The 16,534-nt window shown below is 38.7% G+C and overlaps 1 protein-coding gene across 1 annotated transcript; it reads right to left on the reverse strand.

The window, feature by feature from the left end:
• Nucleotides 1-2,922: 2,922 nt before the first annotated feature.
• On the reverse strand, nucleotides 2,923-4,161 carry LOC139945364 (uncharacterized). Its single transcript, XM_071942712.1, has one exon. The coding sequence runs from the start codon at nucleotides 4,159-4,161 to the stop codon at nucleotides 2,923-2,925; it is 1,239 nt and encodes a 412-aa protein (XP_071798813.1).
• Nucleotides 4,162-16,534: the final 12,373 nt, after the last annotated feature.

Genomic DNA, 16,534 nt, shown 5'->3' on the forward strand with positions numbered 1-16,534 from the left:
CTGCAAACTTTCAATTAAGTAAAATACCTCTCATAATTATTTGTTTTGTTTTTAACAAAATCAACAAATTTTGTTACATTGTTACAAAAAATAGCGATCTTTTCTTAATTTGCACTTACGGCTTTCCATAGTTTTCCAATCTGGGTTGGCAAAAACTCGGGCTGTGACGTTGCAAAAGAAAGGTCTATTGTAGGCCCTTCATCACGCTGCCTCCATCTTGGTCATGTTCCTCGCATCGAATAACAATAATGAATGCTAATAATTATTTTGCAATTAGGAACCAGACTTTTGCGTTCTTACAGCCTCGGTTTTTGGTTACATTGATACAATGGGAGCAATTCAAGATGGGTGCACCGTGACTGGTCTATAGGCGACAATGTGCCCCTTGTGGCAGTTATTTTTGGTCGATAGTCCAAATCGTTTAAGAAGGTATGACATCAACTTGAAGTGGCTGTGGGGCTTGAGATGAAAGAAAGTCTCATATTAAGAGTGATGTTTAGAGCCGACGCATGGTGTGAATAATAAGCATGAACTATAAATAAATATAGTAAACTTGCGGGTCAACCATGTATTAAATCTCTTTTGTGGGAGTGCTGGCTCCTAAAAGACTATCATGTATTACTGATCAACATTAATCATTGTGGATTATTAAAAAAAAATCATCTGTAAATTTACTTGAAAGTAATCCTACTTGAAACAATACCTGGACAAAATAGACGGGATAGGCTTCGGAAGAGGTGGGAAAATGAAATCATCATGAACAGCACCTTCTACCTGAAACATCGAAGAGCGCAAGATAGGCAAGAGTGGAGAAAGAAAGTTCGTGGAGCGGGATACGGTGCAAGATTGATTGATTGATTGATTGATTGATTGATTGATTGATTGATTGATTGGAATTTACTTTAAGTTACTGTGTAATATAGGTTTTCTCTGTCATATTCGGCAAGTGAGCAGTCAATTTAATTTTCATGCGTTCGAATTAAAGCTGTTTGGTTTTCCAGTTGTTACTGCGTTTCAAATTCAGAATTCGGCCATTCAATTTCGTTTTGGGTCGAGTCAAATTCCTTAAGCACTCTGTTAAATTTAGCGTAGCGTCATTCTTTTTCGTGACACACACGCCTCAAGAAGCGTCTGCGAATTTGAATGCTGCTTTGATGAATTGTTAAATTGAATGATTATTTTGTTAATTCGAATGAACGCAACATTACATTTGACTAATCCCAAAACGAAATCGAATGACCCTTTTGAGTAGCATTCGATTTTGCGCGAAATAGAATAGCTTGGGGGTTAAATTGGCTGCTCTTTTTCCGAAATTGAGCGAGAAAACCTATACTTATTTTTTGAACCTAATTGACAAACTTTGCTTTGAAATGTGAATTGTATAAGGACAACAATGAAATAAATTAATGTGCGATGTATGTATTTATGTATGTATAATAATAGGCATGGACATCATCCACTGTATGAGACTGGCAGGAGAGCATACTATAACTACAATAGGCTATGAGCTTGATTATGATGAGGGGCTGTGTACAGCAGCAATACAGATATTAACATAATTGTTATAACGTTGCAAAGAATAATTCTTTTGATACTTAAAGCCATTATACACTTTCGGTAAACAGTATTGTCTAAGTCCCACACTTCGTGTATCACAACTTATATATAAAATAACAAACCTGTGAAAATTTAGACTCAATCGGTCATCGGAGTCGGGAGAAAATAACGGGAAAACCCACTCTTGTTTCCGCACGTTTCGCCGTGTCATGACATGTGTTTAAAATAAATCCGTAATTCTCGCTATCGGGAATTGATATTGTTTTAATGTTTTCTCAAAAAGTAAAGCATTTCATGGAGTAATATTTCAAGAGAAGTCTTTCACCATTACCTTCTGTAAACCCTGTAAGTTGTTTGTAAATCTGTGAATTTTTTTTTTTCCTTTTCTGTACCGAAAGTGTATAATGGCTTTAAAGATGACGCCATCTTTATATGAGCCGTTGTTTGACCCTTGAATGCACTGGACACTATTGGTAACTACTCAAAATAATTGTACCAGAGCATAAAAACCTACTTGGTAGCGCACAATGGAGAGCTGTTGATAGTCAGAGAACATTGTGAAAAACATGAAAACGTAAAGTTTTTTAGAAAAGAGATAACCTCTCACTTAATATAGGTTTTCTCGGTCAATTTCGGCAAATGAGCAGCCAATTTAACCACCAAGCTATTCTATTTCGTGCGAAATCGATGCTACTGAAAAGGGCCATTCGTTTCCGTTTTATGATTAGTCAAACGTAATGTTGCGTCATTCAATTTAACAAAATAATCGTTAAATTTAAAGGTACACTTTGCCTTGGATCGGACGAGTTGGTCTATAAAAAGCGTTTGAAAATGTTTATCCATATCGTTGGAAAGATGTTTTAAAAGTAAAGTACAATGATCCACACAGATGTGCCTCGAAATTGCGTGGTTTTCCTGTTGCTTTGCGAACTAACACGGTCGGCCATTTATGGGAGTCAAAAATTGGACTCCAACTAACGGCCGACGTGTTAGTCGACGAGGTATAAGGAAAACCGTGCAATTTCGAGGACTGTTTGTGTGGTTCATTGTATTCTAATTTTAAGACATCTTTTCAACCATATGTATTTTATAACAAACGGTTACAAACGCTTTCAAAGACCAACTCGACCGGTCCAAGGCAACTATAATAATAACAACATCTTTGCTATTTTACAATCTCGATGACCAATTGAGTCAACAACTTTTCAGATTTGTTATTGTATGTATATGTTGGGATACATTGTGAGACTACTGGTCTCTCGTTTAAATCTCGACTAAAATACAAAGGAGATTTTAAACATGGTCCTTCACTCATACTATGATATTTCTTCTTCGAAATGAAAACGTGGTTATCCGCTGCATGTCTTAGCACGTTCTCATCTTCTTCAATTCGAGCAGACAATCCTTCCGAAATCGTCTGTTTGCAACACCATAGATTAACGGATTTAAAATGTTATTAATGAATGGCAAGAAACTTGAGTAGCGAAACACGTTCAAGAGGAGAGGAGAAATTGGGTTGCCGTTGAGTTTGGATAAAAGTAATCCAACATACACCCAGTACGGGAACCAAGTCACTAGGAGTACAACACTGGTCCCGAACATCATTCTAGTGGTCTTACGTTGAAGTGAAACAGTTTCACCTTTGACCTTGGGTTTTGGGGGTTTCACGTTCCCAGGTGGGCGGTTAGTTTTGGCTGAATTAACGTTACCTTGATTAGTAGCAGCCTGGTCGTTTCGGTGGAGGGACTCGTTGGCTACGCCTGCTGGTTTTTTGCCGTTCGTTTCAGTGTTCTCTGGTCGTCTAGGTGTGGACGGTTGACCACCATCACTGCGGAAGGGCACTGAGAGTGGTACCTTTCCAGCGATGGCTGGTATAGGTTCCTGTATCGTATCATCGTGTTGAGAGGAAGACACCCTTGTAGTGGCCGACAACTCATGTTGTGTATTGGTAGGACGCTGACTTAAAACATTTATTTTCAGATGCTTTCGTATGGTCGCGTAGACCCGCCAGTAGCAAACGCAAATGACGCCTAGCACCAAGATATACATTACAAACTGGAAAGTCAGAAAAGTTATCTGTAGCACTCTTGTGGCTGGGAGCCAGATAACCTCCAGTATACGCGGACTAGCAAAGAGCATCGCCCCAGCGTACGCACTGAGAATCATCATCTTGGCTCTGAAGCGATTTAGCAAACGGTTGTTCGGCCGACACACGCAGTCGTACCGGTCCAATGCAATCAAGCCGGTCAACACAGAAGAGGCAAACACGTTCACCAAGGCTAGGGCTCCGAAGTACTCAAGCGCCGGTGGTGATTTCTTGTTTGCTAGATAAAGTGAAAAGACGGCAATGTTGTAGACTCTCATTAGGCAGACGGTGAGGTCCATCCCGGCAAGCCCCATGATTAGGACTTGGGTGCTTGTCTTATTATGTTTGGGCCAAAACACGCGCAGAATGAGAACGTTTCCAAACAGCCCGGTAAGCATCACTACAACGTAGTAGATAATCTTCGCTACAGCATTGAGGGTCAACCCGACATTGAGTCCCTGTGGTGGTTCATCTGGTATCCAGTCCGCGGTAGAGGTCTCTACAGATGTGTTATTCATTTTGATGATGATGATTTTTATTTTGAAAATAATGGTTTTTATTATTTGCCGATTGAAAATCAGTACTGCTGTGAGTTTATTTTGTCACAGTCAACACTAGTCTGGACTGGGCTGAATTCTATAACTGGAGAGCCTCTGTTATTTATTCTCAGTGTAAGGGTGACTGGTCATCATCACGTAGACATCTTCAAGCATATCAGTAAATTGCTTTGGCGAAACGGTTAAAATGTCATCGAGTTGTTTTGCGATTTCATGTATAACGTTTCAGTACCGCGGAGGTTTACACACGTTTGTAAAAAGCGGGAAAAAAGCCCAAGACAATGTGCAAGACTTAAAATATCAGCTTGCATTCCTTTAGAGGAGTCAGCACAAACGCGTTTTGAAACTCCGTTTTCCGTAGTGACGGCAGAGATTATTATTAACTGCTATTTATTGAGTTAACAACGCTGACAGGGTGTCCATCCTTGAACAAAAATACTGCCGTGAATGTTTTCTGCCGTATATGTGAAGCACGCAAAGGAATCTTTCAGTCATGCGAACGCAGCTTGTGTCGTCCTCGACTGAGATGCACAAGTGGTGTTGCTTTTAGTGCCCTAAAGATCAGTGTGTGCTCACTAGAAGCGCGTCACCCAATCGCCTTTCACATCTTAAGCGTAGAGGTCGCACCAATCAGACGCGACTTCACTAATTGAGCGGAGATTTTCTCTCTTCCGTTCCTCTAAAGTGTCTGGAGAAAGTGTCACCTACACACAACAGTCACTGTGGAAATATATAAAAATATTAATAATAGTAATGATGAATTATTCTTGTTTATATTCCTCATAATATAATCCTCTAACCTGATTGGTAAAAAAACGGAGTCATGGAAATAGCAGCTGTACTGTATGATGCATTCTTGTACAGAACGAATAGCGTTCCACGTCACGGCGCGATCTTTCTTCGCAGACGACCGTTTTGCAATATTACACAATACAGACCTCGCCTCCCGTATTTGGGTGTCAACTCTCTATGGTGCATGTTTGCATACGATTTTGACACCAAAAATGACACCCGGGATAGGCAAATGTGGGTACGCTTCTCATATCGCAAGGGATCAACTGCACAAAAAAAAAAAAAAAAAAATTGTTTTTCGAGGTTGTCCAACCTCGTCCAACAAAGCCGATAGTTGAATATCTCCAAAAACCATACTTTGACCCCCCACATGATCAAGTTCTGTATCAATTAATACCCAGTGTTGTGCCACTACATGTATCTATGTTTTCGGCTTCGTTGTATACGAGGTTTTAAACAACCTCGAAAAAGCCATGCTTCTACCCGGCCCCACGGTATAAAACACTGTAACGTATACTGTGTGTGCAGAACGCAGTCCGTCGTCCATCCACCGCTAGTGGTGATTTCAAACCGGGCCGGTGCTTGCGTATTACACAAACAGAACTTTGGCAAAACTAGGTATAATGGTGGATTACATAAAGTGCTTAAACACTGCATAGCAACTGTTTTGTTACCAAAACCCATTTCTGTGATGTCCGAGATTCTCCGGATTAAGCGGAGCGTTCACACTACACTTTTTGGGAGCCAAAATTATCCGGATAAACGGCCCAAAAACTGGCTTTATCCGGGTAAAACTTAACCCTGCCCAAGATTTATGCATACAATAACAAACCTGTGAAAATTTGAGCTCAATCGGTCGTCGGAGTTGCGAGATATTAATGAAAGAAAAAAAACACCATTGTCACACGAAGTTGTGTGCTTTCTGATGCTTGATTTCGAGACCTCAAATTCTAAACTTGAGGTCTCGAAATCAAATTCGTGGAAAATTACTTCTTTCGCGAAAACTACGTCACTTCAGAGGGAGCTGTTTCTCACAGTGTTTTATACTATCAGCCTCTCCCCGTTACTCGTTATCAAGAAAGGTTTTATGCTAATAATTATTTTGAGTAATTACCAGTAGTGTCCACTGCCTTTAACAGGCCAATCTTAATGACTGCAATGTCTCGCCAAGACAGCCAGACAAACTTTCATGGACTTGTCCTTCTCACTATACCCGAGGTTTTGCCGCTTATAACCCCATCCCTGGAGTAGAGGTTGCTATTCCCCCGGGTATGCCCATTTGCCGGGGCAGACCGAGGTCAGACCGAGGTCAGACCAGGGGTAAAGCGATCATATACCAATGACTGCGTTGCCTCACCAAGACAGCAGTAGACTATATATACCTTTCTGGGACTCGGCAAATTTGAGTTTTTCTAATGACCTTCCGTCACACTTATTGAGCATCGAATTCCTGAACAACACAAACAAGTATTATTCCCGGTCAATGTTCCCTGTATACTGGACGTCTTTTGTAAAGCCAGACATGTAAAATAAAAAATCCATTCTGTATCTAGATAGCCCAAAGAGTATCGAATCTTAACTTGATTTTTTGTTTTGTATAAAGAAGTGGTCAATCTGAAGTAACAAGTCTTTTTAAAAGATGTTACAATAGTGAGGAAAGACCGGCCGTTGTTCCCCGGGGGCAAACCCGGGGAAAAGAGAAGTGTGAAAGGACTTAATTGTGCTTATCTGCGTTGAATTACGCCAACTCAAGCTTCATCTACATCTCCTATATGTTTTGATATCTCCTCTCCTTTGCCCCGGGCTGACTCAAATTCCAGAAAGCCATGGCAGGACGGCGTATTTTTCTTCATACGTCAATAAATGGTTGTCTTGGAAACAGTCTTCTGTCCTTCCATGTCCTCTCATTACCGTACTTGCCACCTTCAAAACTTCAACACGACATAACTGTTTTGCCATCACTAGGGGTCTACATTCAAGTCGTAATCACCACTCGAAGTCCACAAGTACGTCGCTGTCCTTAGTCACAATGAGTTATGTTATAAATAGTGTGTGTTTGCTTTGCTTACCATTTTATACTCAAAATTGCCAATAACCGGACTCAGAACATAATAAGTCAATGTATTCTACAGAAGGTCATTTTATCCATTTACTCTGGTTACGGAAGTTAAACTCACTTGGGGGTATTCGTCTACGCATTTCTTGTGTGAATGTGGAGCTATTAAATACAGCCTCAATATTTTATTTCCCCTGCTTGTACTCCAACAACAACAACAACAACAACAACAACAACAACAACAACAACAACAACAACAACAACAGATTCAGTGTTTCACTCACATTGCTTAACATAGCGAGAAGAATGCTTTCTGCTTTACCGGCTAGCTTCGGACTGATGATACCCAAGCCTACCGTATGGACTGTAAACGAGGCAATGAGTAGGTGGCAAACGTCACTGATTTTTTTATTTTTTTTTTATTTTAAGCTCGCACCTTGAAGTGGCCTTCGGGCCTAGCTTATGGGTCTGGCGACTTGCATACAAAAAAAAATAGCCAGTGAATTTCAAAGAAGACAAATATTAATTGTATTCTTTTACTCCTTTTCGAAAGTTAAACCCACTTTGGGGTTTTCGTCAGAGTATTTTGTTTACTGAGAATGTGAAGCTTTAAACGGTTTCATTATTTTATTCCCCTAGTATACTCCAACAAAAAAGCAGATCCAGTGTTACTTGTTTTTTTAATTTTTTTTTTACGAATGTTTAACTCACTTGGGGTTTTCGTCAACGCATTTCTTCTGTGGAGTGGAGCTGTCAACCTCATTATTTTATTTCCCTTGCACTAAACAAAATGAATAATAATACAGATCCAGATACACCTGGGTGAAGAGAAGCAATGGGGGACTTTTGGGACGCTGTGTGACGGCAGACATTACAAGGTAAAATCCATTGTCTTCGGTAGAGTGCGCATGCTCAAAACTACGAAGAAATGTAAATTTCCTGGTATGTCTGCTGCCACCTAGCGTCACAAAGACTCAAATTACAGTAAAGCATTTTGCTAAAGGGCACAAGTGTCACGACCGGGAGCCGAAACGACACTCCGGTGACTTGACCAACAGATTCGACGATCTCAAAGCCATTGGACACTTCACAAGAATCACAAGACATGTGAAAAAAAAAAAAAATAAGTGTAGCAGTCGGTTAGGTAGCCGCCCCCTCCTTTTTCACTTTCAGCGGGACTAAAAACGTCGTTAAGCTGATTTTATAAAAGGGTTTTAAAGTCTTTAATTATACATTTTTTTTATATAACAGTACAGGTTGAGTTTTTTGTAGTACAGAGAGGTTTACTGATAGCTTTTTATATCCTCAAGCAATTCCTGGTTTTAATGAGATTTAATTTTTTTTTTTTTAATGCGTCGCCAGAACCTCAAAGCCTATCTGAATGTCACTTCAAGCTGTTGCCACCTACTCATGGGGCTGAAACAGGGTTTACCCCCCCCCCCTCCTTACAGTGCATGCGGATGTAGACTTTTTCTAACGGGTTGCTTTTAAAAAGGTTAGCTTCTGTCATCGTTTTCTTAGTTATGTTTTTGTTTAGTGAGCTTTTCCCGGCCGCGCTTTTCCCGGCCAATTTCACAAAAAAAAAAAATCAAAACCGTAAGTTAAATTATCGTTGGTTTTTAATACATCAAGAACACATTAGGAACCATGTAAACACAACAAGGAATACAATCCGATCATTTTAAATCCCGGCTCTGTCAGTTTTGTTTGAATAACGATCTTCATTGACAAGCCAACACAATCAAAGTTTCACCAGTTTAGCACTTACTGGTCAAATAAGATAAATACATTTCATTGCGCTACATAAAGGCTCAATCAATTTCGTAAAACCCTGTAGCAGGTAAGAGCTTTTCAACCATTATTATTCCATTTCATCAACTGGTATTACTTGCATTTTATTTGCCATTCAAAAATACAATTTGACCATTCTAAAGTGGAATGTCCACGACATTATTAGGTTTTATGTAGGTTGTATAAACTTAACTTTGGAATGGTAAAGTCAAAGTATAGTCTTGCATGCCACATTATAGTAGCATAAGAAAACCTCTTGCAAGTTAAAAGGGCCCTCGTGGCTTCACCACTCGGTGCGTGGTCTCCCGTTCCAGTCGCTTTGGATAGCGGTTCTACGAAGCTGTCCAAGCCACGAGCGAAGAAGGCATTGAGAAAAGGCTACATTACAATACAACTATCGCTTCATCAATGAAGATGTTCGCCCGTTTGGGGAATCTTCTCTATAAAATTGAGCGATTTCACATTGCCTGAACATTAACATACATTCGCTTATTATCAATAATTAATTTCCTCTGGCAGATTACTAATTCGCCTGTGTGGATTAGAAACTCGTCTCTAGTAATCCGTCTGATCGGATTAGTCCGGGCGGATTAATAATCCACCCGGTGAATTACTAAAGTAAGTCATAAAAAAAACACTTAAAGGCACTGGACACTATTGGTAATAACTCAAAATAGTTGTTAGCATATAAAAACTTACTTGGTAATGAGCAATGGAGAGCTGTTGATAGTATAAAACGTGAGAAACGGCTCCCTCTGAAGTAACATATGATAGTTTTTGAGAAAAAGGTAATTTCTCACTAAAATAATAAAATACTTTCGATGAAGCCTTTTTTATGCATCTGGATGATAGCGCACAAAGTAAATGCAACAATGATTTGTTTCGTTCATTGTTCTCTTGCAAACTCGATGACCAATTGAACCCAAATGTTCACGATTTGTCATTTTAAATTCGCCGCTAGACCGTGAAATTCGCTTGCCGTAGGTACAGAGAGTTCCCTGCTTCCGTAAGCGCCTATTATATTATGCTTACGGTAAGCAGAGCAATGAAAATGGGCCCTGAGACCAATTTCATTGAGCTGTTAAGCACACAAAATTTGCTTAGCATGAAATTTCTTCCTTGATAAAAAACAGGAATACCAACCAAATTCCCATTTGTTGCATATTGCTTGTTACTGGCATTCAGCTGTTGTTAGCTTATAATGAAAATCACCTGGAAATTTGATTGGCATATCTGTTTTCATCAATAATTTTGTTCATGCTAAGCATTTTTTGTGCTTAGCAGCTCTATAAAATTGGGCCCACGTCTTTGAGAAAATTACCAAACGAGTCCAGTGCCTTGCACAATACTGATAGGTAATTATCGTTCGTTTCATTTGCATTGTATAGTAGCTTGCAGTGTTTTATAACATCGCAAGAAACGGAATTGGAATTCTTCGTTCTTTCATCTCGCAAGCGTTTGAATAACACTCTCTTCACTGTATTCAGTAAAAAAGAATAAAAATTTTGTTTTACTTATTTACAAGCCAAATTAAAGTGTATCCCTTGGACTAACATCGATTATCTGTCAGTATTCGAGTGCTTTATGCCCACGTTGTTTTTACTGTATCGTTATAAGAAACATAAAACAATCTCTCTCGGTAGACTAATAGACTTCCTAAAAAAATCACTTAAAGTTCCAACCGTTATTCCCGATAGTTTTCTACGACGCTGTAGTGAAGAAACGATCGTTGCATTGGTGCTTTTGGTGCTTTGAATTTCGAGATTGATTGTTATACTTCATCAGTGTCATTTACAAACTTGTTTTGAAATTGTCAAACAGTGTGAATTTTATTTGAAAAAAAAAAATTGCAAACAATGAGCTTACATCAGCCACATGGGGGTAAATACTGCCTGTCATTTATCTTGAAAGAGTGAAGAAGCTGTCAATATTATTGAGTTTGGTTACACTTTATAAGCACTCTTACCATAGCTCCATGCTGGCTCTCTTAACCAACCGAATGTCTGTATTGTATAGCCAGCCTCTGTCTTTTCTATATGATAAATACTCGATTTGAGGCCAAAATTTTGAGCTTCAAATGATTATTGCCACCAGCAATCAGACTGGCTTGTTGGGGGACCCGTGATATGCTCAATTTGCCACCAGTCTGGCCCGGGCATTATTTTGTTACAATTGCCTCGCCGTTTCGTCTGAATGACCACTTGGACGGTGTTTGGCCAGACTGTGCTGGGTCGATCACTTTTGTCTGAGCAGCCTTTGACCACTGTCATGACTATAATGGCCCTGAAGGGATATTGAACATGTATATTTACGTGAATATTGACGTCAATACTCATGGATATTGCCAAAAATCGCAAATATTCACGTAAATGTTCACGATTTTTTCCCCCGATCGCAAATATTTACCTGAACATTCACGATGTTTGCCAAAATCGCAAATATTCACTTAAATATTTGCGATTTGTGTCCGAAATCGCGAATTTTCACGTAAATATTTACGTAAATATTCACGGTTTGTGCCCAATTCGCAAATTAATGTTCACGTAAAACATTTAATAACAACAATACCGAAGTCTTATATAGCGCACGTATCTACCAACACGGTACTCAAGGCGCTGAGTATATGCAAACTTTCAGAAAGATAGGTTATTACTGCAGTGATGAATTCTGAGACCCAATTACTTAGCACCTTAAAAGGGTTTACAAGGTGTTACGGCGCATACAGCAGCCACAGCCAGGAACACCGGGGCGGACCCCTTCTCTTTTCGACAAGTGCACTGGGTTCTTTTACATGCGTTACACAACACATGGGACCAATGGCTTTCACGATTTGTGCCCCAATTGCAAATATTCACGTGAATATTTACGTGAATATTGACGTGAATATTTGCGATTTAGGGCAAAATCCATGAATATTGACGTCAATATTCACGTAAATATATATGTTCAATGTTCCTTCAGGGCCACCATACATGACTGTTATTTTCACTCTTCAAAAAATGTGATCATCTTAAACCAATCTCTCCAAATATGGAGCGGTGTAAAGCTCACTTTTTGGTAAAGAGTTATTTACTTTAGACCCAAATAGAGCAACGTATTGTACCTTTTCACTCGATCTGGAGTGAATTTCACTCCAGACAGAGTGACTTTAATATCGCTCGAGAAGAAGAGTGAAGTTTTCACTACATTCAAGGCTGCAGCTGAAGTATTTTAACATTTAAGTGAGAATGTACCCATTTAAAAATAAACCACGTTACTTCAGAGGGAGCCGTTTCTCACAATGTGCTTACCATCAACAGCTCTTCATTGCTCGTTACCAAGTAAGTTGTTATGCTAATATAACTATAAAAACAAAGTCCCTTTAAGAGTAATGTGTCAAGCGATTGTAAGACTCTTCCTCCTATCTCATGATGTTTGTAGTGTGAAACCAGACTTTCTGCTTATTCTCATCAAAACACTGTTGCTTTGCTGAGATGAACAAAGAGCCATTGGTGAAATCCAAGGTTAAATTTCATTTCCATATTGAGATATGCTGTATAGAGAAGAGTTCCACGAAAGAAACACCTTACAAACATAATAAAACAAACAGGAGTTTAAAACAACTACAACAATGAGAAAATGGAATAAGCGGTTGCAAACAACTAACCAACCAACCGGACACATATGTAAAACATAGTTGAAGGCAGTGGACACTATTGGTAATTACTCAAAATAAATATTATCATAAAACCGTTCTTGATTACGAGTAATGGGGAGAGGTTGATAGTATAAAACATTGTGAGAAACTGCTCCCTCTGAAGTGACGTAGTTTTCGAGAAAGAAGTAATTTTCCACGAATTTGATTTCGAGAACTCAGATTTAGAATTTGAGGTCTCGAAATCAAGCATCCGAAAGCACCACAGCTTTCATAGTTATCTCGCAACTCCGACGACCACACACAATAACTTGAATTCGCTGCTTGAGAGAGAGAGAGAGAGAGAGAGAGAGAGTTGCTACGTGGAACTCCATTAGAGAACACCACATGAGAGAAATAAATGAGACTTAATCTTCTTTTAAAATTCTGGATCTTTTTTCGTTTCTTTTGACGACCAGGCTGCAACTCATGATGGCTGTAAGTCAAAACCCCCCACTCTGCTTTTTTGTGGTGCCCAGTTGTAGACACGACGGGTCATCAGCGGATGACAAATGGCGTCCTAGATCGTTTTTGTCCAAACTGGTTGTGTCCAGGACGTGATGTAAATGAAGTTACATTTTCGGTTGGAGGGAGAGAAATTAATTTACAAGAGTGAACAAAAAACATCAACGTCACGTTAATGTCAAACGTAATAGACAAACATAATTTTGTTTACAGGATCTTGGGGAAAAGCTGAGGTCTTCTTTTGTCAGGAAAGTGACATAATCATCAATGAGGCGGATAAGGCGCGATTGACGTCTTTGAGGCTATTGTGACGCATACTTGCTTCAAGGCGTTTGATAATCTCAAGATTTTCCCTTATTTCAGGATTTTCTCAAAAAGTCTCAGTGATCCTTTAAATGCACCTGACACGTTGGGTGATTACTCAAAATATATAATAGCACAGCAACTTGGTAACGAGCAACGGAGAGCTGTTGGTAAAATAAAACAATGTGAGAAACGGCTCCATCTAAAGTGCCGTATATTTTAAAAGTAAAAAGACTTCATGCCCGAAGCCCTTCTCTCATGCATTTAATAGCACACAAATTATGCAACAAGCCTAGGGTGTTGTTCCTCTAATTATTTTTCATTGCATCTTTTCTTACGAAAATGGCCAACATTTTCACAGATTTGTTATTGTATGCATATGTTGGGAGACACCAAGTGAGAAGACTGGTCTTTGACAAGTTCCGAAGGTGTCCTCCAGTGAAATTGCAGCAAATAACGAGCGCGTTAAAGCCATTGGACACTTTCGGTAAACAATATTGTCCAAAGGCCCACACTTTGTGTATCATAACTTATATATAAAACAACAAAACCTGTGAAAGTTTAGGCTCAATCAGTCATTGGAGTGGGGAGAAAATAACGGGAAAACCAACCCTTGTTTCTGCACGTTTCGCCGTGTCATGACATGTGTTTAAAATAAATCCATAATTCTCGCTACCGAGAATTGATATTGTTTTAATGTTTTCTCAAAATGTAAAGCATTTCATGAAATAATATTTCAAGAGAAGTCTTTTACCATTACCTTCTGTAAACCCTGTAAGTTCTTTGTAAATCTGTGAACTTGACCCGGTTCATACTTCAATGCGAATGCGATACGAAAACTGACGTTACAGTTTCGCAAAGAAATAATTTGGATCAGTTGAGCTGATGTGCTCAACTCCTGCAAAACATACGCTGCAAAAACAGCCAAGTGACGTCAGAAATCGCCCGCATTCGCAGAAAGTATTGAACCGCATACGGCATGGGTGATGCAGTTAAGTTCATAATGCTCTATGTTGATCGATCTCATGCAGTATCTGACCACTTTAAAGGGAAGGTACACGTTTGGTAACTACTCAAAACAAGTATTAACTTAAAAACTGTCTTGGTAACGAGCATTGTAGAGCTGTTGATAGTATAAAACATTGTGGGAAACGACTCCCTCTGAAGTAACGTAGTTTTTGAGAAATATGTAATTTCTCGAATATTTGGGATGCGGTAACCCGGTGTGTATCTATTGCCAGGATAGAGTTTGTTCTTAGAGAACTTCATTGCTTTATTCTACTACCGCGGAGTAGATAATCGGGGGTTCGGGAGACTTCTCAGTTCTGAAAAGAACTGCCCTGCTTTTAATATTACCCGGGCGGATGGTGTAGAAATAGGCTGGGACTACTACTTTAGCTAATCGTGATTAACTGTACTACCGCGGAGTCAGTTCTTAAATTGGTCTCAACGTTTCAACTAGCTTGCTCTAGTCAACGTCAGGAGGTAATTTCTCACTAAAATAATAACAGACTTCTAGCTGGAAGTCGTTTATTCCTATCTGAAAGCACTCAAACAAATTCGTCCAATAAGGGTGTTTTTTCTTTTATCATTTTCTCGCAACTTCGCTGACCAATTGAACCCAAATTTTCACAGGCTTGATATGTTATGCTTATGATAGGATACACCAAGTGAGAACACTGGTATTTGACAATAACCAAACGTGTACAGTACCTTTAACCAATTTTGTTTGTACAATATCGGTTTTTTTTATTTTTTAGTTTGGCGCCATTGAACTTCAACAATTCTGAGTAATAAAATCAAAGTGCGGCAAAAAAGCTACAGAAAATATTTATTTAGGGACAAAAAAGTGCAATAGCTGACCAACTTAATCATATTTTGTTTTTACAAGAGCGTTTTTAAGTCATTGAATCAGCCATCCTGAGTTATACAATCAAAATTGGGGCTACATTGAATATATTTGTTCAGGGACAAGATGTTCAATAAACCAAATTGTCTAGGTCTGCAGTCTATCATTCAGGTGGAACAATTGCAATACATCTGACCACTTTAGCCATTATTTGGTTTGTACAAGATTGTTTTCGAATTGAACGTCATTGAATCAACTATCCTGTGTTAAGAAATCAAAGTTTGAAAATAGTGCACCGCACCCTCTTTAACAAAGGTCCACTTTATATTAAGAACTCTGATTGCCTTTACTGTTCTGAAGACTTATCTTTTCAAACAAGTTTTTTTAATACAAATGTGTTTTTATTGTTCATCTCCTATAGGTACATTTTTGTTTCCACTGTCTTGATGTCAATGCATTTTTACTGCTTTATCTACTCTATTTATGTCAATGCATTTTTTTACTGTTGTATCGTATGTCCTTCTGCATGTTTTACTGTTTGGGAAGTCCGGTAAGGATCTTGTTTTGGGGTTTATTTTTGTATTGTGTTATTTCCTTGCTTTTTACCAGCTGTTAGCTTTGGTTTGTACATTTTATGGAATGGGCGCAAAATAAATCAATTAATTATGATTAAGTTATTGATACGCGGGCTACATATAATATTACTTATCGCAAAAATATGAATAAAATAGTCAGATATTGCACATAAAATGTGCAATATATGACTATTTTATTCATATTTTGTTTTCGCAAGATTGTTTTCGAGTTGGAAGTCATTGAATCAGCCATCCTGGGTTAAAAAAAAAAAAAAAAATGCAGACTACAAATGAGTATTTATTTAGTGACAAAAAGTGATGGATGAGACAAATTATTTGACAGTTACATGTTCAATAAACTTAACCAAAATGGTAGACCTACAGTCTAACAATAACATCGAACTGTCACTAACAATAACATCAAACCACTAGTAATAACATCGAACCACTAGTAATAACATCGAACTGTCACTTACTAGCTGAAAGCAGAGAGGTTCATGAGAAAAACAATTTGAAAAGTTCAAGGTTTCAAGATTGATTTACCTTCCACAGTATACTAAAGTCTTATACATCAGGCAATAATACGTATGTACATGTTTCATTAATACAGTTTAGCAGGTATAGTTAGATGTTATACACTTATGAGATGGGAGCTCACTCAGAAGCAAAGCTAAAAAAAAAAAAAAAACTTCAAATACGTAAATAGCACAAGGTAGGGTTCAAGGGTTATACTGTAATTTCATTACTAAGGGAATTAAAGGGTAGCGACGAGTTCTTTAACGGTCGTTTAAAACCGGCAGGGTCGTTGCCGCGTGATAAAGGCCCGAGCC

The sequence above is a fragment of the Asterias amurensis genome, chromosome 12, assembly GCF_032118995.1.
Source record: "Asterias amurensis chromosome 12, ASM3211899v1".
NCBI lineage: Eukaryota > Metazoa > Echinodermata > Asteroidea > Forcipulatida > Asteriidae > Asterias > Asterias amurensis.